The sequence below is a fragment of the Ruditapes philippinarum genome, unplaced genomic scaffold, assembly GCF_026571515.1.
Source record: "Ruditapes philippinarum isolate M1 unplaced genomic scaffold, ASM2657151v2 ctg37_1_1_1_1, whole genome shotgun sequence".
NCBI lineage: Eukaryota > Metazoa > Mollusca > Bivalvia > Venerida > Veneridae > Ruditapes > Ruditapes philippinarum.
The window spans coordinates 1-27,879 of record NW_026864167.1 but is presented as its reverse complement, the minus strand read 5'-3'; the positions used below and the strand labels follow the sequence as shown (position 1 = coordinate 27,879).

General features: G+C 34.2%; 2 protein-coding genes across 2 annotated transcripts; one reads left to right on the top strand and one right to left on the bottom strand.

Moving 5' to 3' along the window:
• Positions 1–7,643: 7,643 nt before the first annotated feature.
• On the bottom strand, positions 7,644–15,600 carry LOC132724688 (cholecystokinin receptor-like). The gene is made up of 4 exons (XM_060709619.1): positions 15,589–15,600; positions 13,436–13,472; positions 12,250–12,271; positions 7,644–8,817 (listed from the first exon to the last, which is right to left on the bottom strand). The coding sequence occupies exons 1-4, from the start codon at positions 15,598–15,600 to the stop codon at positions 7,644–7,646; spliced, it is 1,245 nt and encodes a 414-aa protein (XP_060565602.1).
• Positions 15,601–22,878: 7,278 nt separating this feature from the next.
• On the top strand, positions 22,879–25,260 carry LOC132724690 (uncharacterized; the record flags this gene model as incomplete). Its single annotated transcript, XM_060709621.1, has 2 exons — positions 22,879–23,644; positions 24,262–25,260. Coding segments are annotated over exons 1-2 (1,765 nt in total), but the record flags the coding sequence as incomplete, so codon positions are not given.
• Between the last annotated feature and the right edge of the window lie 2,619 nt (positions 25,261–27,879).

Genomic DNA, 27,879 nt, shown 5'->3' with positions numbered 1-27,879 from the left:
TTTTCCAAGGGGGAGAATCACGCCGTTCGTTACCCAAACAAACAAGATGGCGGATGCAGCCGGAAAGTATTTTTTGCCCTTTTTCCTCTGAAATTCGTGATGTTCTTGTGTAAAGGTACATATCACAGCCTTCTCCACAACACATTACAGCTCTTCTTTCATGATGTTTCGTCCGGTACTTCATCTGAAATGCTTTGTTTGTTTGTTTGGATTTTTACGGCACGTTAACACATAACTGGCCATATCGTGCCGAATGCTATAATAGGCTTAAAATATTGTGTAAAAAATTGTAAATGACAATAGAAATTAGCCAATTAGATACAAGTTTATCTCTTTTAAATAATCAATTATGTTTTTTGATGGAATTGTATTAAAAAGTTTTTTGAGTGAATTTACAGAATAAAGTCTATTACGGGCCTGTGAAAAATCATGACATTCAAGAAGAAAATGCTTGACAGTAAAATTTTCATTACAACCTACACAGAAAGGGACATGTCATTTGTGAGGAGATAAGAGTGGGTAATTTTAGTGTGTCCAATTCGGCATCGAAGAAGAACTGTTTGATCACGGCGGTTTGACAGAGATAGAGATGGTGAAATATCAAGAGATGGGTTTATATCGCGAAGTTTATTAAAAACGGCATTGTTCCAATTTGCTTTCCATTCAGCTGATACAAGTTTATTTCTAGCCGGTCTAAAATCACAAGCAGGTAACAATAAGTCAGTTCTTTGAAAATTTAATGGTTGTTTAGCTAAAGCATCTACTTTTTCATTTCCTCGTATTCCTACATGGCTTGGAATCCAATATAATTTAACATATTTAGTTTTTAGTATATCATGAAATAGTAAAAGAAGTTTCTTTACCATGATAGTCAGATTTTTTTTTTAATGGATATTAAAACAGAAAGCGAGTCAGAAAATATCACAAATTTATCGTGGGTATGCTGTGCTATGTATGACAATGCTAAATCGATAGCTTTTGCTTCAGAAGTAAAAAATGATGCATTATCTGGTAACCTCATACTAGATGTAAAATTATTTTCTAACACAGCCGCACCTACTATGCAACCTTCTAGACTCAATCAAACCGAGTCTGCAATTCTTATGTTATTTTGTTGTGATTAATGCTTCCGAGGGATCACTTTGGTTCCAGAATTTTGTACTTCACAACAGCAGGTGTCAAGTGCTGTGTGGCAGCCGTAAAAAGTTGCCCCGTACTTCACTTCAGTGTTGTTATATTTTCTGGTCCTTCGGGATCATTGATGCCAACACTATAAAGTGTTGAGAATTGAGTACCGCCCTTGAGTACCGCTCAAGCCGGTGCTAGGGGGCGTGAGGGATGTTGCACTTATCCATTATCCCTCATGTACAGACTCAATCAAACCGAGTCTGCAATTCTTATGTTATTTTGTTGTGATTAATGCTTCCGAGGGATCACTTTGGTTCCAGAATTCTTCTTTTGAACCGTCCGTATAAATATGTATAAAATCTTCATGTTCTTCCTTAATTGCTAGAAACTTCTCTTTGTAATATTCAGGTGAATTTGATGCCTTCTTTATATTTGAAAGGTTAATATTTACTTCCGGGGAATTATAAGTCCAAGGTGGAACATCTTCATCGTCATTTTGAAGGATACTGTCTGGATTAATTTTAAGTTTATCTAAATCATCTTTTAAACGAAGGCCTAATGGTTTAATTTCCTTTGGTTTGTTAACAAATTTTTCAGTATAACTTGGTTTGAAAATAATATTCTTAGCTGGATTTTTCCTATTAGATGAAATTCTAGTTGCTTATTGAAGTGATAGCTTTTTACGACGAAGATAAAGCGATGGTTCCCCAGCTTCCGCATATAGACTTTCTACAGGTGAGGTGCGAAAAGCACCTAAAGCTAAACGTAAACCCTGGTGATGTATGGTATCTAGCATGTGAAGATATGATTTTCTTGCAGACCCATATACTACATAACCATAATCTAATTTTGATCGGATAAGACTTCTGTATAATTTCAGTAATGTGGAAGAATGTGATTCCCAATTTGTACTTGATAAAACCTTAAGTAAATTTAAAGCTTTAAGGCATTTAGTTTTCAAATGTTTAATATGTGGTATAAAAGAAAGTTTTTTTGTCAAACATAATTCCTAAAAACTTAGCTTCATCAACTACTGGAATTTTAGAACCAGATATGTAAAGTTCAGGGTCATTATGGTGTTTCCACAATCGACAAAAATGAACACATTGAGTTTTTGACTTTGAAAATTTAAAACCATTTTCTATTGCCCACTTTTGGATTTTATCTAAATTTTGTTGAAGTTGCCTTTCAATTGTTCTCATACTTTTCGATCGATAGCAGATAAGAAAATCATCTACATATAGAGAACAATCTATGCCTGGTGTAAGAGCGCTAGCAATATTGTTTATTTTAAGGCCTAATTTATTCAATTAAAACTGCAAAAGACAGTGCTGCAGGCCCAGACGAAATTTACTACCAGTTTCTTAAACATCTACCGCCCCAATCTCTTGACTTGCTTCTTGAAATTTTTAACAGAATTTGGGTTTCTGGTGAATTTCCTAACACTTGGAAAAATGCGTTTGTTATACCTATCCCTAAACCTGGAAAAGATTCAACTGACCCTACAAATTATCGCCCAATTTCACTGACAAGTTGCCTTTGCAAAACATTCAAGAGAATGATAAATAATCGGTTAGTTTGGTATCTAGAAAATAATGGAATTATTACTAATTTTCAGTCAGGTTTTCGTAAACAGCGAAGTACAAACGATCATCTTGTACGACTTGAAACTTTTATTAGAGAAGCCTTTGTAAATAAACAACACCTGGTATCAATTTTCTTTGATCTTGAGAAGGCTCACGATACTACTTGGAAATATGGTATCCTAAAAGATCTAAAGGATGCTGGACTTAAAGGCAGACTTCCTCTTTTCATTTCTGGATTTTTAAACGATAGGCACTTTAAGGTAAGACTTGGTTCAACTTTTTCTGAGGATCACCAACAAGAACAAGGTGTTCCTCAAGGAAGCATACTTTCTGTCACACTTTTTGGCCTTAAAATCTGAAATGCGCGTCACCAGATTCGAAGTGAGAGATTTTTGATCTTGGTACGGGAAGGAGGTTATTATATGTACCTTTACTTCAGAACATCAGGAATTTCAGAGGAAAAAGGGAAACACGTACATTTTGGCTGCATCAGCCATCTTGTTTATTTGGGTAACGAACGGTGTGATTCTCACCCGTGTTTTCAGCACTCTAAAATAATTGTGGTTAACCTAAACAATCAAGTCAGATATATTTTAAGTTGTATCTATACTAATGGCTTCCTATTTTCTACACTTACTTTTCAATACAAATTAAAAAATATTGTAAATAAGTTATAATAAGTTGTATTACAGTGCCATCTATTTTACCAAGTCATATATCATTTTATCACTATGAAAATATGGCCTTGTATGATTAACCTATTCATGAAAGTTGGATTTACCGGTATCTTAAATGTCTCCAAATAACTACATTATATTTAATGATATCTTTCATATTTGGTAGGTGGATACCTATAATGGTCCTTTAAAGGAGTCATAGGTGGTCGAGGTCACTGGTGATAAAATATGATAAACAAAATCAACAAGGAAAGGCGGCGTTCACTGAACGCAACCCCCACATGACCCAGCAACAAGAACCAATGGCAAGGAGCCCAGGGGGACCCCAAACAAAAACAGGACAGGGCAAAGACAGAGCACGGACAGGTTAATCATTAAATGATAATTAATTTGTAACTGATTAGGAATTAAAAAAAAATAAAAATAGGCCCACAAAGGGGACGGGGACAGGAGACCGGGGGGAGGGGGTGGGGAGTAATCAAAGAAATAAAAACTAGAGGCAATGGGGAAGATACTTACCGTAGACGAGAAAACAACAAGGGACACAAGCAAAAGTGTCACCAAAACACCAAAACAACATAAGACATACATCTGAGGAATACAGTGGGGCGCCGCCTTGGAACGGTCAGCAGCATAATAATGACTGCTGGGGTGTTTAAACCGGTTAATGGTGCACCAAACCTCGCTCTTAGCCCCACCATGTTCCTCTAAACGAGACAGTGTAAATAAAATGAATCCCCGCCAAGTGAAATTCTAACAGTTAGTCATGGTTACAAAAGGTTAAATAAGTAAAACACTAAAATGATCATGTAGAAACATATAAAAGTAAACCCAATGACCATAACAAAAGTACTCAATGTCCTAAAGGAAGACAGAGCAACAAGAAAATCACCTACAAGGGCCCGACGAAGCAAGGCAGAAGACGAACATTAAGACAATTCAGTCCCAAAGGGCTCATAGAGTCTCCCACTTGGTCCGTCAGATGCAATCAAAAGAGGAAAGCGTAGTGTCCAACTGTAAAAGGGTTGAACACTAAACATGCAGTATGTCTTAAAATAGTAGGGTCATAACCTCTTTTAATAAAACGTTTAATGATTTTAGTAAAAACAGCAGAAAAATTACCATGACCCAAAATCTTACGAAATAGATAAAATACAGAATCCCTAAAGAAAGCCCAACACGACAAAATTGGAAATGTTGCAGGCTCGGTTTGATTGAGCCTGTTCATGGAAGTTTGTAAATCACATCGCCATAAAAACCAGGCTGGCTAATCCCTTGTCGCAGAAGAGTTTTTAAATCATTATTGAATTTGGAAATTAAATCAAATTTACGATTGTAAAATTTAGTAAAATATTTCCGTAATTTATGATAGCGGTAGCCCTGTTTTAGAAGCTTGCTGGTAATAAAAATATTCCGCTCGTTGAAATCCTTTACGTTGCTACAAGCTCTAGCGAATCTAATTAACTGGGAAACATAAACCCCGTAAGATGTTGCATGGGGTACGTCTCAATCTAAATGTGGATAATTAACTATACAAAAGTCAAAGTCATCAAAACCAATTCAAATAATTCTGCACATACAGCTTTTTATCTTCATGTTTAATATTATCATGCATTGATTGACAGGTGCCTTTCACATTCGGAAGGAAGATTGCTTGCATTGTATTCATAATTTGGAATGTGTAAGGGGTAAGTGGGTCAAGGGTGCCTATAATAAATTTCGACATATTTGTTCATCTTTTTATTGGACTAAGAATGAGAACTTGTGTGGTATTTTTTCTTGAGATTGAATAAGTGGTCAGTTTGGTCATAGTCACCACAGCGAAGTAGACTTTAACACTTTCTTCCATACAGTCCTAATTCATTGACAAATATATTTCATATTTAGTAGGATGATAACTTGCATGCTCTTCTTTCTTTAGATTGAATTAGAGGTCAATAAGTATAGATCACCAGTGCTAAAATAATCTATCGTAAGAATCGAAAAGCGCGGGATGGGGTTTACAAAAAAAACCCAAAAACATGAGAATTTATTACGTTTGTTGATATGATGTAAAATTTCCACCATGCCTCTAACAAAATAGGGGGAATTCTCAAAAATATGAGTAAATCCACCCTGCCTAGATATCTTGCATGTTCTTCTTCATTTGCATTGAGTTAGGGGTTCAGTAGTGCATTTTTTTCTAAAGATTTGCTTATACAGCATATACCTATACTTATAAGTGATATTGGAAGGGAACATACATTGTATGGTCGTGTGTTGGAAGTAAAGGTCACTTTTGCTAACAAAATATTTTTTTTACATTTTTCCTTATACAGTCTTTGTATCATTTTTCGGATGTCTCATAATTAGAACGAACACACTTCAGGTGGTCCTTCACGTACAGACTCAATCAATCCGAGTCTGCAATATTTATGTAATTTTGTTGTAATTAATGCTTCCGAGAGATCATTTTATTTCAAGATTTTGATTCTGGTACTTATAAAATTCAACAAAGTATGTCTGTATGTTTTTACGTATTCTACTAAAATAAATCATTTTATTTACAAATTACACGTACTTATTATTTTCTGCTTCTTTAATTGACATCTTCCATAAAAGATGGAAAGTTCATACAAAGGTAATATTTATTATTAATAAGTTATTAAGACAAATTGTTGCCGTGCGATCAAGACACAACTCTCTTTATTGCTACCATTTGTGCCAAAATGTTTAATAATCTCTTGATGCATGACAAGAGTTATTGGCCGGACAAGCTTTTCCATCATTTGCACTCACGCATAACAGGGGTAACACTATATGTTCCCTTGCCATTATCATAGGGGGGGGGGGATAAAAAAACATAATTATGTACAAATAACTTGACACATAATTACGATATACATACATATTTAATAAGATAATATTTACACAATTCGGCTATGATTAAATATTATGCGAGCAAAATAATAAGTCTTTTGCATATTTCACTGAATGTCTTTTTACAAACACCAAAAGAAAAAAATCTAGATTGTTCGTTTTATGTTATACACATGCTTTAATATCTATTTAAAAACAATGCAGATCTCCAACCATCAAAGTCTATAACATTTAAGGTATTCATTTAGTTGAGTCTGAGATACGATTTTAGTGATTAATGCTTCCGAGGGATCACTATTCTTCCAAGTTTTTTATACTAAATACTAACATTTTCTGAGTCATAGAAAAAAACGTAAGTCACTAAAATATGGTATGCATGTATACAAAAGTACACAAATAAAGGTTTATGTGTTGTTATATTTTCTGGTTCTGATGGATCATTGATGCCAGCACTATTATGTGTTGAAATTTGACCGCTCAAGCCGGTGCTAGGGGGCGTGAGGGATGTTGCACATATTCATTATCCCTCATGTACGGGCTCAATCAAACCGAGTCTGCAATTCTCTTGTAATCTTGTTGTGATTAATGCTTCCGAGGAATCACTTTGTTTCCATATTTTTATCTTGGGTATCAGATTACAATTTAAGTTATTCCACTTGACAGAAATATAATATGTTATATGGGGACAAGAAAGAAGGGTTGCATTTAATGAACGCATCTCAAAACACACGTGCACCAGCAAAGAACCCAGCTAGATGTCAAACAGGACAGTGCACACAGGCGAACCTCGGAAGGGTTTAAGACTTCTATTAAATATTCTGCGAGTTGTGTAGAAAACCTTCCACTGTCAGATTTCATTTATCAATTCACTCACGCCTTAACTATTCACTAGTAATTCGTAGAGTTTTATCACTCAAACAAATTAAATATTCAACATAAACAGTGCAAAAGATTCTAAAATAGACAACGCCCTAAACGTCAAAATTGAAAATTATTCACTTATTGTTTTAATAAGCCTGTTCATGGATGAAACTGAAAAGTGCAAGTTACCGTCCACTTCCTCTCGCATCAGCTTAAGCAGATGTAAACATTTAAACAATTTAGAAATTTGTGTATTGAATATTCTTTACAAGCAATGAACTATCATATTGATTGAATGTTTAAAGATGTTTTATTGGATGGTGCAGTGGTCATTTGAACAAGTAGCAAATCTGTTTCGCCTCTTTTTCTGTTATTTTCAATGTCTTGTTTTACAGTTGAATTTTTTCCTTATAATTGTTTTATGTTTATGACAAGTATCATGTCTTGATGATTTTTTGTTATTGAAAAGTTTATCTTTATGTGAGCCCTTACTGTAATATAGGGACCGACGAGCATTGCCTTCATCAATGGATTATCTTCCTTGCCTGCATTTCAACAGCGTTCCTAAATGATTACGGAAATTTTGATTAAGGAATGCATAAATGATTGGATTAGCAACATTGTATGTGAAATACATATAGAACACTATGACATTCATTGGAATGACTTTCAGTGCCATCAGCCATGCTGGCAGAAATGCAATCAAATATGTCAGAGCTACAATTGACAACATCAGGGCAGTTTTGATATTAGCAACTCTCAGCTTCTCCATTTTAGCTTTTGAGACGCCGCATAGACTTAAAGATTCCTTGCTGGAATCTAGTGTGTCAGCTGCGCATCTATGATTGTCGTCTTGATTTTGCTCACTTCTAAATGAATCCCCTTGCGTTGTTTTGTTTGATATATGTGACGGTGACTCATCAATATTGCTCATTATAAACTTTGTTGTTGGCTTCGGTTTCGTAGTATCTTCATTGTGCCTCGGTGAAAGGAATAGACAGCATGTTGTTGTCAGATGAAATCGTCTGCGGCGTCGAGTGAGCACTGATTTGTAGATGATGACATACAAGATGATCACTATAACAGCACAAGCAGCAAAATACGACGAGTAGAGTTTCTGATATATACTAAAGAATGACATGTCAACAATAATTTCATTTTTATGGCATTGACCTGTGTTGACGACGACGGTACGAATCGTATTATCTTCTGTGTTTTGACTTAAATTGTTCTGCTCATGAATGGTCTTGTTTAAGAAGGGATACTCTGCTAAACTGTTATAAAACATTGATTGTGTAATGGCAGTTAAGTTGCTTTTATATATTTTATTTACGCCATACATAACGGAGCTCGGAAACCCTATACTCATAGAGAATATGGCAAGAAGAACAACGGTGATCTTGGCTCTCTTGATCGTCATCATTTGCTTGTAAGGATGAACAATGCACATGTATCGATCAACGGCTATCGCAACCATCACGGAAGCTGAAAAGGGAATTGACGTAGTTGCTAACCCGTGATACAGCTTGCATAAGACATCAATATCTATTCGGAAGTGACGTAGTTCCATGAAAATGGTGAAAGGCATTGTAACAAGAGCCGATATCAAATCGGTCCCTGCAAGCGTGAGGATAAATATAGTGGAACTCAATTTGATTTTCTGCTTTGTGAAGACGTAAAGCACTAGGGTGTTGCCAAAAATGCCAGACATAGATAGAAACCCAAGCATTCCAATTGTGACCAGCATAATACTGTTTGGCTCAACTGTTTCGTCGGGATCATCAAGGTCGTAGTAAACGTCACTAAAATTGTCTGGGAAAGGCATCTGTGGCAACCTGAAAAATAAAAACATTTAAATATTTAGGTATACTGATAAATTGAGTGAACATATTTCTGCCGTCAAATACACACCTTTTAGTTTAAACATATTTATTTCAATATTTTTCATATATTACATTTTATATGTATACAATTATTACATAAAATTGAAAGGGATAAGAACGAAAGAAAACTTATATAGTTCCACTCCCTAAACCTCTTCTACACACGTTTTCATGATTGTGTCGATTATATTATATTTTGATTAAACTGGAAAAGAAGCCAAAATTGTCACCACTTGTAGGGTTTCAGTTATTTATACGTTAATTGTATTCAAGTATCCATATCTTTAACGTCTTCAGTTTACCAAGTATACATGTACCTGTTTGTGATCAATACTGGAAGTTACAATGTGTTATCATAGTTGTCTTAAAATGTTGTCTTAAATATTTAATTTTCAATAATCAAGGAGTATTGCATTTCATGATCTTAACAATAAACAAAAAATAGAAAAAAATACAACACTGAAGTTCAGTTTTCCATAGGATCAGTATTCACTTTGTTGACCTATTAGGTACATTTAGTTTACATCTTCCATAATTGTAACTTATTTCTTGCAATATTTGAAATAAAATCCTTGCTGCAAAAATGTCCATCATTTTATGCAGGAATACTTATCATTGTACCAAAACAGTTTCTTTAATCTTTGAGAGAATATTCGTTTACTTGTTTAAATTTGAATAAGATTCATTTTGTATAAAGATATAGTTATTATGGTTTGTAAGCCGTTATCACGATTGTAAATACAATATTGTTTTGTAGCAACAATAGGTAATTCAAATATAAATAAATTATCTCGTTTATTATATATAAGGATATTGTTGTCTCCTAAATCTTTAATGATACATAGTAAAATTAATTAATTATTTAAAGTTTTGGATGTAATTGTTTTATGTTTCCGTTGATTTAATTTATTATTGAAATGTTTCCTGTCTTGATTGATTTAATCACATGGCGTAGGTATCGAAATTCATTTTGATTGCATTTAATTATGTTTTAACTGAATTGATGATCAATATTAAATGAAACAAAATATAAAAATGTAAATTTGTCTAAGGTTTAATATCAAGTATCTCGTCGAATGTCTGAACACGCCAATGAATGGCTCATTTTACAGCCGCTCTGGATGAACACATAGTTAGTTAGTGCTTGTTTCGATTTATAAGTAGAGAAAAAAAGGACTAGACCATAACACGGCAAAATTAAAAATATTGCAGACTTTATTTGTGTTTATCCTGTCAATGAGTGATGATTAGTTGTTAACAGCTCATCGAGTAAATGCAACATTTGTTTAAGAATGTGGTATTTGAAATTAAGAAAATATTTGATTAAAAATGCTACAGTTTCACAGTCAATACGCATCAAACTATTTTTAATCAAATAAATGATTCGTACCAAATTAGCATTTATCATTCCAACCGGTTGAAATTTGTTCAGGAAAACAGGTACATGTAATAATTATATGTTATTAGCTCACCTGTCACAAAGTGACAGGGTGAGCTTTTGTGATCGCTTTTCGTCCGGCGTCCGTCCGTCGTCCGTCCGTCGTTCGTCCGTAAACTTTTACTTAAAATGACACCTCCTCATAAACCACTAAGCCAATTTCATCCAAACTTCACAGGAATGTTCCTTTGGTGGTCACCTTTAAAAATTGTTCAAAGAATTTAATTCAATGCAGAACTCTGGTTGCCATGGCAACCGAAAGAAAAAACTTTAAATATGTTCTTTTAAAAAACGATAAGAGCTAGAGCTTAGATATTTTACATGAAACATCTTCTAGTGAGTGTCTACCAAGTTCGTTCAAATAAAAGCCCTGGGGTCAAAATTGGCCCCGCCCCGGGGGGTCATTGATTTTCCCTTTATGCATATAGTAAAAACGTAAAAAATCTTCTTTTAATGAACCTAAAGAGTTAGAGCTAAGATATTTGGCATGAAACATGTTCTAATGGGTGAGTACCAAGTTTGTTCAAATAAAAGCCCTGGGGTCAAAATTGGCCCCGCCCCGGGGGGTCATTGATTTTCCCTTTATGCATATAGTAAAAACTTCAAAAATCTTCTTTTAAAGAACTCAAGGAGCTATGGCTAAGATATTTAGCATCAAACATGTTCTAATAAGTGTCTACCAAGTTTGTTCAAATAAAAGCCCTGGGGTCAAAATTGGCACCGCCCCGTGGGTCATTGATTTTTCTTATACGTGTATAGCAAAAACTTAAAAAATCTTCTTTGAAAAAAACCAAATAGCTAGAGTTAAGATATTAAGCATGGAACATCTTTTAGTGAGTGTCTACAAACTTTGTTCAAATAAAAGCCCTGGGGTCAAAACTGGCCCGGCCCCAGGGGTTTCATTGTTTTTAACTATAATGTGTATAGTAAAAACTTAAAAAAATCTTCTTTTAAAAAGCCCAATGAGCTAGAACTTAGATGTTTATCATGAAACATCTTCTTATGGGTGTCTACCAAGTTTGTGCAAATAAAAGCCCTTGGGTTAAATTGGCCCTTCTACATTGGGGGGGGGGGGTGGGGGGGCCTATATACAGGTGAGCGACCTCAGGGCCATCATGGCCCTCTTGTATGTTTTTATCATAATGACAATTACGAAATGTTCATGATTTTTATATGAATTTTAAACAACGAGTCAAGACACTGGCACTTTCTTGGATATTGACTTTTTTGGCGATTTTGTTAAGGTGAGACATACTTGTTAACCTTTTAAAATATCTTACCGAATTTATTAATGAAAGATTTTTTTCCTTTTTGATAGAAAGGCTCTCAGTAGGAACGGTGTTTTGTCTGTATGTGATAACAAACTCATGCAAGTCGATTTTCTCAACACTCTTGACACATACTGCACATACAATAACAATGTTAATCAAATTAATTTAGTGCTATTATGATATGATGCGCATCCAAACGACACACAGCGATGTTATCAAGCGATAAAATTACTGTTTTGGATATATTATTTCGATTATACCACGACATAATAAATGCTGCCGTACCTGATATTTACCTATATTGCGCCTGGTTTGTTTCCGTACTTATTTTCAGCTCGTCACATTTTAATTGGTATAATGATAACGTCACAAGTCTAAATATAGTACGTCAAACTGTGACTTTATAGCTTAAGGTCTTCAGCGTACCCGTTTATATACTATGACATGACGTGAACGCTGAAGATAACCCCGTTGGGAAAGTCCACCAATAATCGTGCCAGGAATCTGACACGCTCGTATTTATTCATCGAACATGCCATGAAGTAAATTAAAGCAAACCTTGATAAAACTATATATATTCTGTTGATAAGCCAAGGATGGACAAATAAAAATCTTATTACGAACATAAACTACCTAATAGTTTCCGACAGGTAAAAATTTCGGCACTTGGCCGCCATATTGCCAAAATGTTTGACCACGTGATTACGAGATTGACCTTTATGAACCCATGTGCCTCCAATATTTTTATAAATTACTTTTTTACAGATATTGAAAAAGGTGATTTACTGACTTTTATATTCAATAAAATCATATTTAAGTACTAAAAAATTAATGAAAAAAAAAATAAAAACATTATCTTGAATACAAAAATCGAAATCATGTCAATAAAATCTTCTAAATATAGTACAAGACTCTATTCAAATCTGTTCCCGTGAATGACGTCATACGAGGTCTCGCGTGGCACCAGAATGTCATGGCCGACTGTAGTCGGTCTAAATTGATGTTTTACAATTAAATAGGCAATTTTAACGACTGTTTTAATATTTTGATACTTTAATTGGTATAGAACGATATTAAAATAATTGTTTTATCGTAAAATGCACAAGAATTGATTGGGTCAAGTGTATTTGCAAGGAAAAAAAAACAAGAATAAATCAACTTATGTTATTCTGGTTAGGTTTCGTAACAGGTCTTATCCGAAACTTTAATGCCGCATCAGATGAAAAACAAAAAAGTTAAAAAGCGGCTTATAAAGTTTTGGAAGCCAGAACTAGTGACTTTATTGTATAATAATACACACTTTCGGTTCTTCTATGTTCAATAGGGGAAACTGCGGGTCGTGTTAGAATATGTTATTACTAAGTCCAGTGACAGATACTACTAAAGACAGTCCACATTTTAATGAAAGGTCAATTATGCCTCAGAAATGCTACCATTTTTTTTCCTCAAAAACTGTTTATTTTTGGTTGTTACAGAATATTGCCATCTTGAAAAAATATACTTAGTCATTTAACGATTTGCGCTTACACAATCTCATACGTCGTGTCACGAGGTGTTTATATTATTTTATGCTATGCTTTCCTATACTATATACTATACTATATTATCATTTTCATCCTTTAATATATTGTTTATTTAACTCATCAGGATATATCCCTACTTTCAAAATTGTATTTAACTTATCTGGATAAATGCCTAGTTCAAAAATCTTATTTATCACATAAACCGCGACACAAGAGTGTAATAAATAGAGGGTATTCAAGTTTCTTCTATAAATACATGAATTATTTTCATTGAGTGGTATGAAAATAAATTTGTCACGGGTTGCAGTAGCCACGAGTGAATTATGATGATTTTCATACCACAACATGAAATAAATCTTGTATATATAGAAAAAAACTTAAATTTTCTGTTTACTACATACTTTTTTTCCTTTTTAACCTTATAAATAAGGAAGAATGAATTACCTTTTAATTTTGTTTATTAGCTGAAGTTAGAAGAAAGTAGTCCGGCAAGACACCAGTGAAAATACGGAAAATAAAGATACACATTTTATTTCATAAATATTTCTCAATATATCATTTTTAAGTATATAATAAAGCCATTTAATAAACTGATTTATCACACACCCGTGCCGATTTTGCGACTCCGTAAATATGGTATTGCACGGCCGTGCATATATTTTGACGTGACGTCATTAGCGTTATACAAACATAGTGTAAAGACGCGCTAAATGTTAGCGTTATACTATAAGCGCGTCAATGAAAAATGACTCTTATTTCACTTTAAACGGTCTTTATTTTTGGTATGTGATAAATAGAATATTAAATTCGTGTAAGTTCATTACTGAATTTATTGCACTCGTTAAATAAAATAATATTATGCTCGCCAGAGGCTCGCATAATATAATTTTATTCAACTCGTGCAATAAATTTAGTATTGAACTTACACTCATTCAATATCCTCTATATAATACTAGTGTAATAACAATCGGACGTGACGTCATTTTCTGACGTTACGTCAGTTTAGCTATATATAAACATAGCGTTAGAGTGCGCTAATGTTAGCGTTACACTATAGGCGCGTCATTGAAAAATTACTCATTTTAACAGTGTACTGTTCTTATTATATATATGTGATAAAAATAATATCTTATTCAATTTTACCCATGAAATATGGTGCTATATCAATCAAATATATTTCATATTTTTATAAATAGATATGAAATATAAATATGAATGTTGGCGGAGTCAAAACTCTTATTTATTTAAAGGGACTTATTTTGCCATTTTGCTTGAAAATCTGATAAATAAAAAAACAACTTTTTGTTGAATTTTGTTTTGAAAAGAATATCTAGAATGATAGAAAATGGTTTAACTAAATAAATTAATCCAACACCAATATATTTTATTCAGTCATTGACGCTGTACAGACGTTTAAAGAGTTGTTTACGTGACGTCAAAATGTAGCTCTAAATATCGCATGTCAAACAAGACAATAATTATATTACCGCGGGCTGTACAATTGCAGTTGCGTAGCAAGCAATGGTGTTCGTAACAATTTTTCTTTTCATAATAAGATACAATAAAAAAGGTTATTTTTTCGTGAAATATGGTATATATTTTCACTCAACATGATAAAATGCCACATATTTTCACTCGCCGTCCCGGCTCGAGAAAATAATATGCGGCATTTTATCATGTTTCGTGCAAATATATTCCATATTTCACTCAAACGCAAAAATATCCTGTTAATATTCGTGTAGATTCAATACTAAATTTCTTGAACTCGTGGAATGCTCGCCAGAGGCTCGCATAATATAATTTTATTCAACTCGATCAATAAAGTTAGTATTAAACTACACTTACATGTATTCAATGTCCTCTATTTAACTCATCAGGATAAATGCCTATTTCCAATATTTTATTTAACTCGTATGGTATATGCGTATTTCTAATATCTTATATACATGCCTATTTCTAATATTGTATTTAACACATCAGGATATATGCCTATTTCCAATAAATAAATGTAATAACGGTACACGTCTTTTATTTGTATCACATGTATTTCCCCGGGTCTGTTTGATAAGTAATAGAAAGAGCATTGAAACACGAGGCTATCTTTGTACGAGGGGGCTTTCTCTTTTGTATCATAGTCAAACATAAAATCACGAACCCCGTTGTCAAAATATTAAAACCCAATGAACGAGCATCTGAATATGATATTTCTGTCGCTTCCCTTTTTGTCGCATGCTCTGTAGTGCGGGTAACTAATACCTGCACTCCAGTTAACGCACTGTGCATGTATATGTAAACGATTTAACTCTGACACATTTTCAACAGAAAAGTCCTCAAACCATTACGCAATAATCAGTAGATTTACCTTAGAGAACATTTGTCAGTTGATAAAATATTTTTCATTACTTTAAATAATGATATTTTTTTTCAAAGATCAGACGATGACGTTTTGAAAGTGATATTATAAATCACTAATTTAATTCACCCGATAGCATCGTCCGTTAAGTGTCGAAATTACTTCTAAATCCCGATAAAGAGCGGATAATTATGGAAAGCCTGGACTTTCTTATGTGTAGAATGACTGATATACATGGTTAAATGTGATTCTGTTGAGTCCGAGATACAATATGCTGGGTCAAAATCCCAATATACTGGGTGGAAATCCAAATGCGCTCAGTTATTGAAGTGTAATGTTGTGTGCTGACTGTATTTTATTCAGTCAAGTCAATGTATTGTCGGGTGCATAAGTCGTTATGTTCAGTTCTTAAAACAAACAGGCATGTGGTAACACAATTATGTTGAGTTAAAAAGATATGTTGTAGGGTATGACAGTTGTTATGTTCGGTTGAAATAGCTCTTCTCATCATGTTCAGCCATGAAAATAAACAGTTAAGTGGTACTATCATTTCGTTTGGCTGAGGCAGTGTATTATTGGGTGATCCTTTTATCATTTTCAGTTGAAATGACATGCTGTTTGGTGCTTTATTCAGACTGTTCAGTCGTGAAATAGAACTGTTGAATAGTACTATCATTATGTTCAGTTCAGATGATGTACTGTTCGGTGCAGAGGTCATTCTGTTAAGTAGTGAACACAAAATGTTGTGTGATACCGTTATTATGTTCAGTTCAGATGATATACTGTTCGGTGCAGAAGTCATTATGTTCAGTTCAGATGATGTACTGTTCGGTGCAGAGGTCATTATGTTCAGTTCAGATGATGTACTGTTCGGTGCAGAAGTCATTATGTTCAGTTCAGATAATATACTGTTCGGTGCAGAAGTCATTATGTTCAGTAGTGAACACAAAATGTTGTGTGATACCGTTATTATGTTCAGTTCAGATGATATACTGTTCGGTGCAGAAGTCATTATGTTCAGTTCAGATGATGTACTGTTCGGTGCAGAGGTCATTATGTTCAGTTCAGATGATACACTGTTCGGTGCAGAAGTCATTATGTTCAGTTCAGATAATATACTGTTCGGTGCAGAAGTCATTATGTTCAGTAGTGAACACAAACTGTTGTGTGATACCGTCATTATGTTCAGTTCAGATGATATCCTGTTTGGTGCAGAGGTCATTATGTTCAGTAGTGAACACAAACTGTGGTGTGATACCGTCATTATGTTCAGTTCAGATGATATTCTGTTCGGTGCAGAAGTCATTATGGTCAGTAGTGAACACAAACTGTGGTATGATACCGTCATTATGTTCTGTTCAGATGATATTCTGTTCGGTGCAGAAGTCATTATGGTCAGTAGTGAACACAAACTGTGGTGTGATACCGTCATTATGTTCTGTTCAGATGATATCCTGTTTGGTGCAGAGGTCATTATGTTCAGTAGTGAACACAAACTGTGGTGTGATACCGTCATTTTGTTCAGTTCAGATGATATTCTGTTCGGTGCTGAAGTCATTATGTTCAGTAGTGAACACAAACTGTGGTGTGATACCGTCATTATGTTCAGTTCAGATGATATACTGTTCGGTGCACAAGTCATTTGACAATGCGCTGAGTGGTCATACAATTATGTTGGGTTCATTCGGATTTCTTCGCGTCAAACAAGATGGCGGGCGGGAGCAACTAATTTCCATAGGTCACGTCGAGGCTAATGACCACTAAATTGCCAAAACAATTACCTATTTGAGTCAAACATGGCCACAGTATAAAGAACGTTAAATATAAGTATGGAACCCCCATTTGAGACACACATGACCACAGTAAATGGAACATTATATATTAGTAAGTGTGGCCTAATAAAGTCAAACATGGCCAAAGTATAAAGAAAATTCTTTATAAGTAAGTGAAACCTAATTGAGTCACATATGGCCACAATATATTAGACATAATGTTTAAGTCAGGGAAATGTATTTGAGTCTAATTTTATTAGGCTACCCTTACTTATATATAATGTTCCATATACTTTAGTTATGCGTGACTCAAAAAGGTTTCCCTTACTTAAACATAATGTTCCATATATTTTGGCCTAGTGTGACTCAATTAGGTTTCCCTTACTTATATAGAATGTTCTTCATAATGTGGGTATGTGTGACTTTATTGCGCTACCTTTACTTATATCTAATGTTCCATATACTGTGGCCATGTGTGACTCAAATAGGTTTCCCTTACTTAAATATTATGTTCCATTTATTGTGGTTATGTGTGACTCAAATGGGTTACCAACAAATACATTTTAAGTCGTATATGCTGTGGCCATATGTGACTTTAATAGGCTACCCTTACTAATATGCTCCATATACTGTGGCCATGTGTGACTCAAATAGGGTTCCCTTACTTGAATATGATGTTTTATATTTTAAATTTCGTTTGCTGTGTCCTTTTGTGACTCTTATAGGTTACCAAACAGATAAATTTTTTAAGTTTTATTTACGGTGGTCACGTGTGACTTTAACAGGCTACCCTTACCCATATTTTAAGTTTTATATATACTGTACCCATTATGACTGTAACAGTATAGTATAGTCATGAATTAACTAATAAATACCCATAGGGTATTTAAAAGTCCAATTTATGAAAATAACGTTCTTAAGCCCCCGATAATATTTATAGGGAAGAAAATTGTTTTGGCAATTTAGTGGTCATTAGCCTCGACGTGACCTCTCCCATCTTGTTGCCCGAAAATATCCGAATGAACCCAACATAATGGTTGTATCACACAACAGTTTGTGTTCACTATTGAGCATAATGACCTCTGCACCGAACAGTATATCATCTGAACTGAACATAATGATAGTACCAAACAACCACTGAACATAACGACCTTTGCACCGAACAACACATTGACTTGACTGAAGAAGATATAATCAGCACACAAGATAATGATAGTACCATTTAAGATAATGATTGTACCATTTAACAGTTCTATTTCACGACTGAACAGAAGGAATAAAGCACCCAACAGCATGTCATTGCAACTGAAAATAATAAAAGTATCACCCAATAATACACTGCCTCAACCAAACAAAATGATAGTACCACTCAACTGTTTATTTTCATGGTTGAACATGATGAGAAGAGCACCAAACAGCATATAATAATAACCGAACATAATAACTGTAACACCCTACAACATATCTTTTTAACTCAACATAATTGTGTTTCCACATGCTTGTTTGTTTTAAGAACTGAACATAACGACTTATGCACCCGACAATACATTGACTTGACTGAATAAAATACAGTAAGCACACAACATAGCACTTCAATAACTGAGCACATTAGGATTTCCACCCAGCATTTTGTATCTCGGACTCAACAGAAAGACATTTAACCAGGTATATAATTCAATCTTAACATAAGACAGTCCAGGCGTTCCATAGATAATGGCCGGCTCTTTAACCTTTGTGCAGTGGAGGGAGCGAAAAAAAGGCCGCGTTTTATCTCTAGAAACAGAACACTTGTTATAGGAACATGATCCGGCGTCATTAAACACTCGAGAGCGTACTTGAAAAAAAAAACAATGATGCTACGTCACGAACGTTATTGTTGTATTAATGGCGTGCGTAGGGTCGCGTACCCCTCTTTATTTGAATTTTTCACGGAATTGTTATTTTGGAAACATATTGTATTATTTTTTTCCCGGTATAATATTTGTCTCATGTTTTTTTTCACGCAAATTTAAAGATGTGACCAGTACAGCCAAAATTTACGAACTTTGTGAACATCACCCATGACTTATCATTTGCATATTTAGTTTTGTTCATTAGAGTGATTGGTATTATATATGGAAGTCAAAATATTACTTTGCCACATTACAGACACGAAACCACATGTTTAGCGCTACATTTGTTTTTATAAAACATCTAACATGTACAAGTTTAATTCATTATTTATACATGGTAATTAAACACATATTTGACATTTCTAAAGAATTAAAACTATATGAATTTATTTCTAAGGCACAAACACAATGTGCCATTTAGAAACTATGCTATTAATTTCGACTTGAATAACAAAAGAAACGATTTGTCTTACCGTGATATATTACGTTCCATTTTCAAGATCTAGCTGGATAAACTGTTGACCCAAAGCTGTATTTAAATAATGAAAAGACGCAGTCAGACATTAGCGGCTTGAAAGTTACCATGGCTATATTGCGTAAGTTGAAAGGTCGGTTATCACGTACACATAACAGCTGATAAGTTGATAACTCGGTATCGATTTTCATGACTGTATTATTCGTAGGTAACAGTTATGGATTCTGTCTTTCATTCTTGTTTGGCAAATCGAAGATGAGAACAGTCTACACTAGAAATGATTAATACACATTTTTCTTTATTGTATGATCATCTAAGACGCATTTAAAGCACGGGCCCACGTGGTTTTATGTTTTAAGGTGTTTGCATATGTTAATGCATGGAAACACTATTCATAAGTGTTATTTGTTTGCTTTAAGGTAAACACAAATTCGCGTTTCATTATTCTGCTTTTAACGTGCTTGTGTTATGTCATATTATTTATAACTAGCGGAGTTGTTCTTGTAGTCAGTTATCTTAACATCGCACACTAAATTTCCCATATATAAAAAAATAAAATAAAATAAGAAATATCACGTACTCGTGCGAATTTTCAATAATTGCATGTTTGCAGTCCATTGTGTACAGATTATATACATATAAAGGAAGGTGACTTCTTTAACACGAATATGCACAGCTTCTTAATTGTGTTATCATTTTAATGACGGTACGAATAAGATATTTTCGAACTGACTTAATCACTAACGATGTGATTAAATAGTGATGCAAAAATGAAGTGCGTTATGATTATGACTACTATGTACGTTTCTGTTGAATCGTCATAAATTACAATGTAATGTTAACTTCCATTAAGTTTGATTGTGTTGGAACCTATGACATGTACTTGATTGAAACATGCAAGGATCCGTTCCTGGAACTAACCAGTACAAAGCAATTAGCGCAAAGATTCTGCCTCTAACGGCGTTTGAACACAAGCGGCCGGCTATCCTTTAATTACTTGAATAAGCCAGTTGATTACGCCGACAAACAAGCTGCTATGTTTTAAAATAAGAAAAACAAACTGTGACTGTTGACGAACATCAAAAACGTTATCATTTATATCATAGTAACTTAGATGTATTTATTCTTGGTAGAGCTATTAAGTTACGCTGTAATATATAGTAATTGTGTAAAGATTGTGTTGCACGAGATTTTCGTGCATCAACTAAGCGTATCAGATTTCTATATAAAGTATCGAAAGGTATTTTCAAATCACTCGAGGTAATTGCATTGCTTTATTCGCATGTTTATTTTCCCACTTAAATGGATAGTGATAGCGAAAACGCAGGGCGGCCACGTGGTAGCGATAGAGGCGGTTCAGCAGATTCTATGGTCGCTTTTCAGGAGTATCTAGATAAGAAGTTTTCTTCGCTTAAACGAGAATTGAGAGACGATTTATTAGTGTCCAATGACAAGCAGTTCAAAAAATTGAGAGAAAGTTCTTGTGCTAGGGACTTTAAGTGGACAAGTAACCGGAAACAGTTCGAATTCAACTCGGGATTAATTGAACAGTTAGAGTCGGTTTCCAGTTTTATTCAGAACGACGAACAGCGTAGATCATTAGATAAAGTTGCTGGAATCGTCAAAAGCCTGACTCACAGGAATAAACTTATCAAATTAGCTGATAAAAGTCCCGGCGGCTGGGACACAGTTGCTGAATATGAGTCGGATGAAATCGCCAGCGATAGCGACGATGATAAGAAGATCCGTCGTGCTGAAAAACGAGCTTTGGCCAAGAAAAAATTTCGGTCGGGTTCGAAACCTGCGACTTCTACAGTCAGCTTGCTGGAGTCGTCACGTGATACGGGTTATGCTGATGACACTGCTAGGGGTGTATTCAGTTCTTTTCGTACCTTTCGACGAAACAACAAACAGCTCATCCAGTGTTATGCCTGTGGTGGATTTGGACACTTCCGGTCGAACTGCCCAAGATTACGTCAACCCCAAGGAGTCGGATATTATCCCGTTAACGGAAGCGCCTTCCCTTTACAAGGTCAACCAGTCAAGGTCAATCAGCAGCAATCGGGGAAACCGCAACAAACCGCAACTGAACCAAGAACCGGCTTATTGTAAAGATGAGTATTTTTCAAATGATTGTATTTCGCAGAACAAAAACTGTGTTTTAGAGGACATTATTTTAGCACAAACTAAGTATTTTGAATACAAAATGAATTTTTCACATAGCAAAAATCAGTCTGTTAAGGGTAGGTTACGGTCTCATGTTGAATTTTGGAGAAATATTTTAAAAGCTTCTGACTATGTTATTGATGTAGTTCAAAACGGCTATATTATTCCATTTTATGAAACTCCTGTTAGTTATTTTCTCAAAAACAACAAGTCTGCTTTTGAACATAGTGATTTTGTTTCGGGTGCTATCACTGATTTAGTTCATTCTGGTTGTGTTTTAGAAGTTCCTTTTATTCCTTATTTAGTTAATCCGTTGTCAGTGTCGCTCAATAGTTCTGGGAAAAAACGTCTTATTCTTGACTTAAGCGTTATGAATAGGTATGTTTGGAAAGAACATTTTAAGTTCGAGGACTGGTCAGTCGCTTTTGAATATTTGTATCCTGGGGGCTTCATGTACAAATTTGATGTAACCTCAGCATATCACCATATAGATATAGCTCCATCTCAGCAAACTTTTTTAGGATTTTCGTGGATTGAAAACGGTTTAACAAAATATTATGTTTTCACTGTTTTACCTTTTGGACTGACATCGGCTCCATTTATCTGGACAAAGTGTTTACGGCCAATTGTTAAGCATATCAGGGAAAATGGTATATTTTTTGTACTATTTTTAGATGATGGCTGGGGTGTAAATAAAACACTTCAATTGGCTAAGAATGACGTCATGTTTGTGAAGTCAGTTTTGATTAGGTCAGGTTTTTTGATTAATTTGAACAAATGCGTATTAGAACCAGTACAAATTCTTGAATGGCTGGGGCTTTTATGGAATTTAAAAGATAACTTGCTTGAAATTCCGGACAGGCGGATATGTAATGTGTCCGATTATATTGACGTATGTTGTGCGAAAATTCCTCTTTTAAGTGCACGAGAAATAGCAAAGTTCACGGGGAAAATTATTTCATTAATGCCTGTTATAGGTAATATTTGCAAATTAATGACAAAACATTTGCATCATGCTATTGAATCTAGAAATGAGGGCTGGGACTCTGTTTTAGATATTAGCCAGTTTGAGGGAGCTATTCGAGAAATCAAATTCTGGAAAAAGAAAATATTTAGTAAACCAACCAGACGTTTGTTCAGTACTGGTATTGAGTCAGTAACTGTCTATTCTGATGCAAGCCAAATAGCCTGCGCTGCTTATATTGAAGGTAATAGCGATAAAATTTGTCATAGGAATTGGTCTCAGTCCGAAATGGACACCAGTTCTACATGGCGCGAGTTAACTGCTATTTTATTTGCCTTAAAAAGTTTTTTACCTTTTATAGCGGGGTTAACTGTGAGGTGGTGCACAGATAATCAGAATTGTGTTCATATTGTTGATGGGGGGAGTACGAAATTAGATTTACACAGGATAGCTTTAGATATATTTGAATTGTGCATTAAACATCAGATTTCTTTACATATGACATGGGTTCCCAGAGAATCTAATGCTTTGGCTGATTATTATAGTAAACTATGTGATGTTGATGACTGGGGCGTTTCAGGAGAGTTTTTTGATTTCATTGATTTAATGTGGGGACCTCATACAGTAGATCGTTTTGCGAACCATTATAATCGAAAAATTGTTCGTTTTAACAGTTTAGTTTGGGTTCCGGGCACTGAGAAAGTTGACGCGTTTTCTGTAAATTGGGCTAATGAAAATAACTGGTTAGTACCTCCTGTAGCTTTAGTTCCCAGAGTTATAAATTTTCTGTTGGCTTGTAAAGCATCGGGGACTTTGATAGCACCTTATTGGCCTTCAGCACCCTTTTGGCCTATGTTAACGGGAGATAACAGTCAAGTTAAACCGTATGTCGCGGACATGCTTCTTTTTTCGAAAGATCAGAACATATTTATACAATATCTTAATAAGAATACTATTTTCGGTTCAGACAAATTTAACAGTAAAATTTTAGCTGTCAGATTTGAGTTTTAACTTTATTGGATAGTATTGTATTTATAACGGGATAATTTGAAAGTTTTACATGTTTTCTTCAATTGCAGTGATTTTTCGTGACTGTTTATATCGGTAAATCATTGCATGAATGCATTATCAGAAGTTAATTTTTGAAAGATTGTTTTCTTTCTTTTATGTATTTTGCCATAGACAGGTTGGCAGTTGTAATATTTTGTGTTTATAGATTGATTTATGCCATAGACAGGTTGGCATAATTGTTGAAAAAGGAAAAGTCATAGACAGGTTGACTGAACATTTTTGCACAGCTAATATCGTTGTTTAAATTTTGTGTATACAGTGTACTTTGAGTTAAAAATTTTGTTAACATAGTTATTATTTGCACGCACTTTTTTATTGTCTTTCTTTTTATACATTTTACAGATCTGATCGCACGAAATCTCAACACAGTTGATTTTCAAGATCCGGAGTTGTCTTCCTTGGCTGCTGAATTACCAAATTTCATATTGAAATCTAAAGCTTCTAACACTGTGAAAAAGTATCAAAGAGTTTTCGGAAAATGGTGTTTTTGGGCACGGGAACACGGTGTCGAATCTTTACCAGCTAGTGATTTGAATTTGGCTTTATATCTCATATCAGTTATTCAGAGATCAAATTCTCCAACTTCTGTTGATGAAGTTTATTATTCAGTAAAATGGGCTCATGATTTGGCTGGTTTTAGTTCTAATCCTTGTGATTCTACTTGGGTTAAATCAGTCAGGGAAGCAGCACACCGGATTTTGGGACATTCTGTGTCGAAAAAAGAACCTGTAACTCCTTTAATGTTAAATGAACTTATGGACAAGTTTGGAGGTGAAGATTCAAATTTAATGTATTTGAGAAATTTATGTATGTGTTTTGTAGCTTATGCAGGGTTTTTACGATTTTCTGAGTTAAGTGACCTAAGACGATCAGATCTTCAGTTTTTTCAGGATCATGTTTGTATCTATATAAGGTCAAGCAAAACGGACATATATCATGAAGGTAAAAACTGTATTATAGCTAGGACTGGTAAAAAGACATGCCCGGTGTCTTTGTTAGAGAGATATATAGATATGAGTAATATTACAGATGATTCGAACGATTTTATTTTCCGTTCAGTGTCTTACTGTAAATCAACAAATACTTATAAATTAAAAGGAGTTAATCATTTGTCATATACTAGGGTTAGAGAAATTGTACTTAACATGTTTTCTGAGATTGGTTTAGATAAGAAAAAAATTGGGATTCATAGCCTTAGGTCCGGTGGTGCTACAGCTGCGGCTAACTTCGGAATTCCGGACCGTTTGTTTAAGAGACATGGCCGTTGGCGGTCCGAAAAGGCTAAAGATGGTTATATTAAAGATGAATTTAGTAAACTTCTTTCAGTGTCAAAAAATTTAGGTATATAAATGAATATTTGATTTGCAATGGTTTGATTTGTAAATTATTTCAGTGACATTGTTAAAAGCTTTCATAGAACAATTTATAGATAATTTTTTCAATATTAAAGTTAATTAACTATGTTCCCGTTCTTTGTTTTTGCTCGATATAATAAAAGCAATGCAATTGGCCAATCCTAATTATGTCTTGTTGTGTATTATGCTTAATAGCTTTTAAAGAGAATAAATAATTTATTTTCGTTTGAGCAAGCGAATTAGAAAATAAATGTATTTATTCTTGGTAGAGCTATTAAGTTACGCTGTAATATATAGTAATTGTGTAAAGATTGTGTTGCACGAGATTTTCGTGCATCAACTAAGCGTATCAGATTTCTATATAAAGTATCGAAAGGTATTTTCAAATCACTCGAGGTAATTTGTCCAACAATATTGACCTGGCACTTCATTAATTTCCGTAAAGGTCAGGTGATAAACAGTGGTATCTAACGAATATATCGATATCTTTACTAACTTACCACGTCAATGAATTGTGGTGTATTGGTATCGATGCCTGACTACTGATCTGAAGTTCCCTGGTTCGAGACCTTACCAACACCATGTTATGAGGACATACATTTTTTTTTATTTCATTTTGAAATTAACTTGCAATAATTAATTTGAAATCGTTTAACTACATCTTGTTTTTAGGATGCCTTTTAAGTTGTGTTTTTATACAATTTTATTTCATTACATTATCTTTAATTAATAGAAAGGACAGCACGTCCATAATACAAATTAAAATTCATACACAACCAAAACTCAAAACGTTTTGCACGAATTAAGAGAGAAATAGTAATTTTAAAATAAGAAAAAAAAATATAAAAGTGGCTGAACCAGGATTCGAACCTACGAGTGTGCGTCTATATTCTTGAAGTGAAAGCATTTTACGACTGTGCTAAGAGGGATTTGTAATTTAGATCATTTAACATCTGGTTATATACATTCATATCGATTTACAATAGATTGTAACGTTTACGGAATTTACCGACTATGGGGTCAAATGCAAGAGTGCCAGGTCAATGTTGTTGGACAATAATTGCATTGCTTTATTCGCATGTTTATTTCCCATCCCATCCCTCCCACCCCTACAATTTGATTTAGTACACTGGTTTCATATCAGGTTATTGTTTAAAAGAAAAAGAAGCTCATCTCGATGGTTATTCATGTTCTGTTATATTTAACAGGTGATGCTTTCATTCAAGTACATAGGCCCTGGGCCAGTGTGAAATTTGCGTTGAAGATGTGCTAAATTGACCTCTTTACACACCAATCTTCCTAATATACTATATTCCAATTAAAAATTCCAATTTCAAAAACAGTCCATAATATGCTATATAGTTATAGACAAGGTCAGTAACGAGCGCGTAACGCTATGGGACGTCTCTCGGCAAACTTGTGGAACATTAGAAAACTGCATTTTACAAATATTAGCGCTTGTACAAACGTTTCTACGCTCCAGACATTTAAAGTATTGAATATGCAATTGATTTACCCTACAAATCAAGTTGAATTTCCACTTATGGTTGCACAACGCCGATTTGTTTCGTTTTTTTTCTACTTTTCGTTCGCTTTCACCGACATATTGCCGAAAAAGGGGGAAAACTCCGTACAACCGACACTATCCGGGCTCGGTAGGTATTAAACTACTATATTGTCATCGCTAATCGCGGGTTCGTCTGCATTAAACGCGCCAAATTATGATTTAGAGTGAAACATTAATAAACCAAAAATGTCAGCGATTGAGTGGTAAGTAAATTATTTTCTTACAGCTTGTTATGTCAATATAACTTTATTTACTTATTGTTGGTACGGTTTTTTCAAACTCGGACTATTTTGAACCTGATGACAGTTTTCCGTCACTTACCCGTACAAGGGGCAAAGACGAAGGATTAGGGGTTATAATTACTATAAATATTCTTTATTAAAATTTGCAATATGTGATATATGATAACTCGACTACGACATTTCCTAATCCCTTCGAAAACATGTTACGCAACTCCATAGACAGGCAATCAAATGCATTATAGAAGACGCGGACTTCGAACGGTTCGCGCACTTATATAGGAGAGTGTAAGGAGTAGATAGATATGTTTATATAACGCATGTATTAAAAAACTGAAAAACAATTACATGTAAGTAATAATTATTATATATCCCTCAGTTCTAAGTGCTATTTCCTTTTTTATTTATTATTTCCAGTTTTATTTTGGGAGCTGGTCATTTTGTAACCTGTCCATTTACTGATCTCACCACACTGGTCGATTCATAACCATTCATTTAATTCGTAACTATTGCTTGATCATTTCGTTCAACTACTAAAATCTGTAATAGTTTATTACAATAGAGTTATCAAAGATTGTACATAATGAATATATCTGTATCTGAAATAGATATGGATTCAGGCAGATCATTTACCAAATAATGGACTTTCTTTATAGTTTTCTAACGCGGATCCTATGGATATACTTTTTTATACTTACTATATTGTACGGCAATCATAGTAATTTCAATTCATTATTGTATTCGTGTCCTAAAATCTCCTACTGGTTTGAAATATTTTAATAAATTTACCCTATTTTTC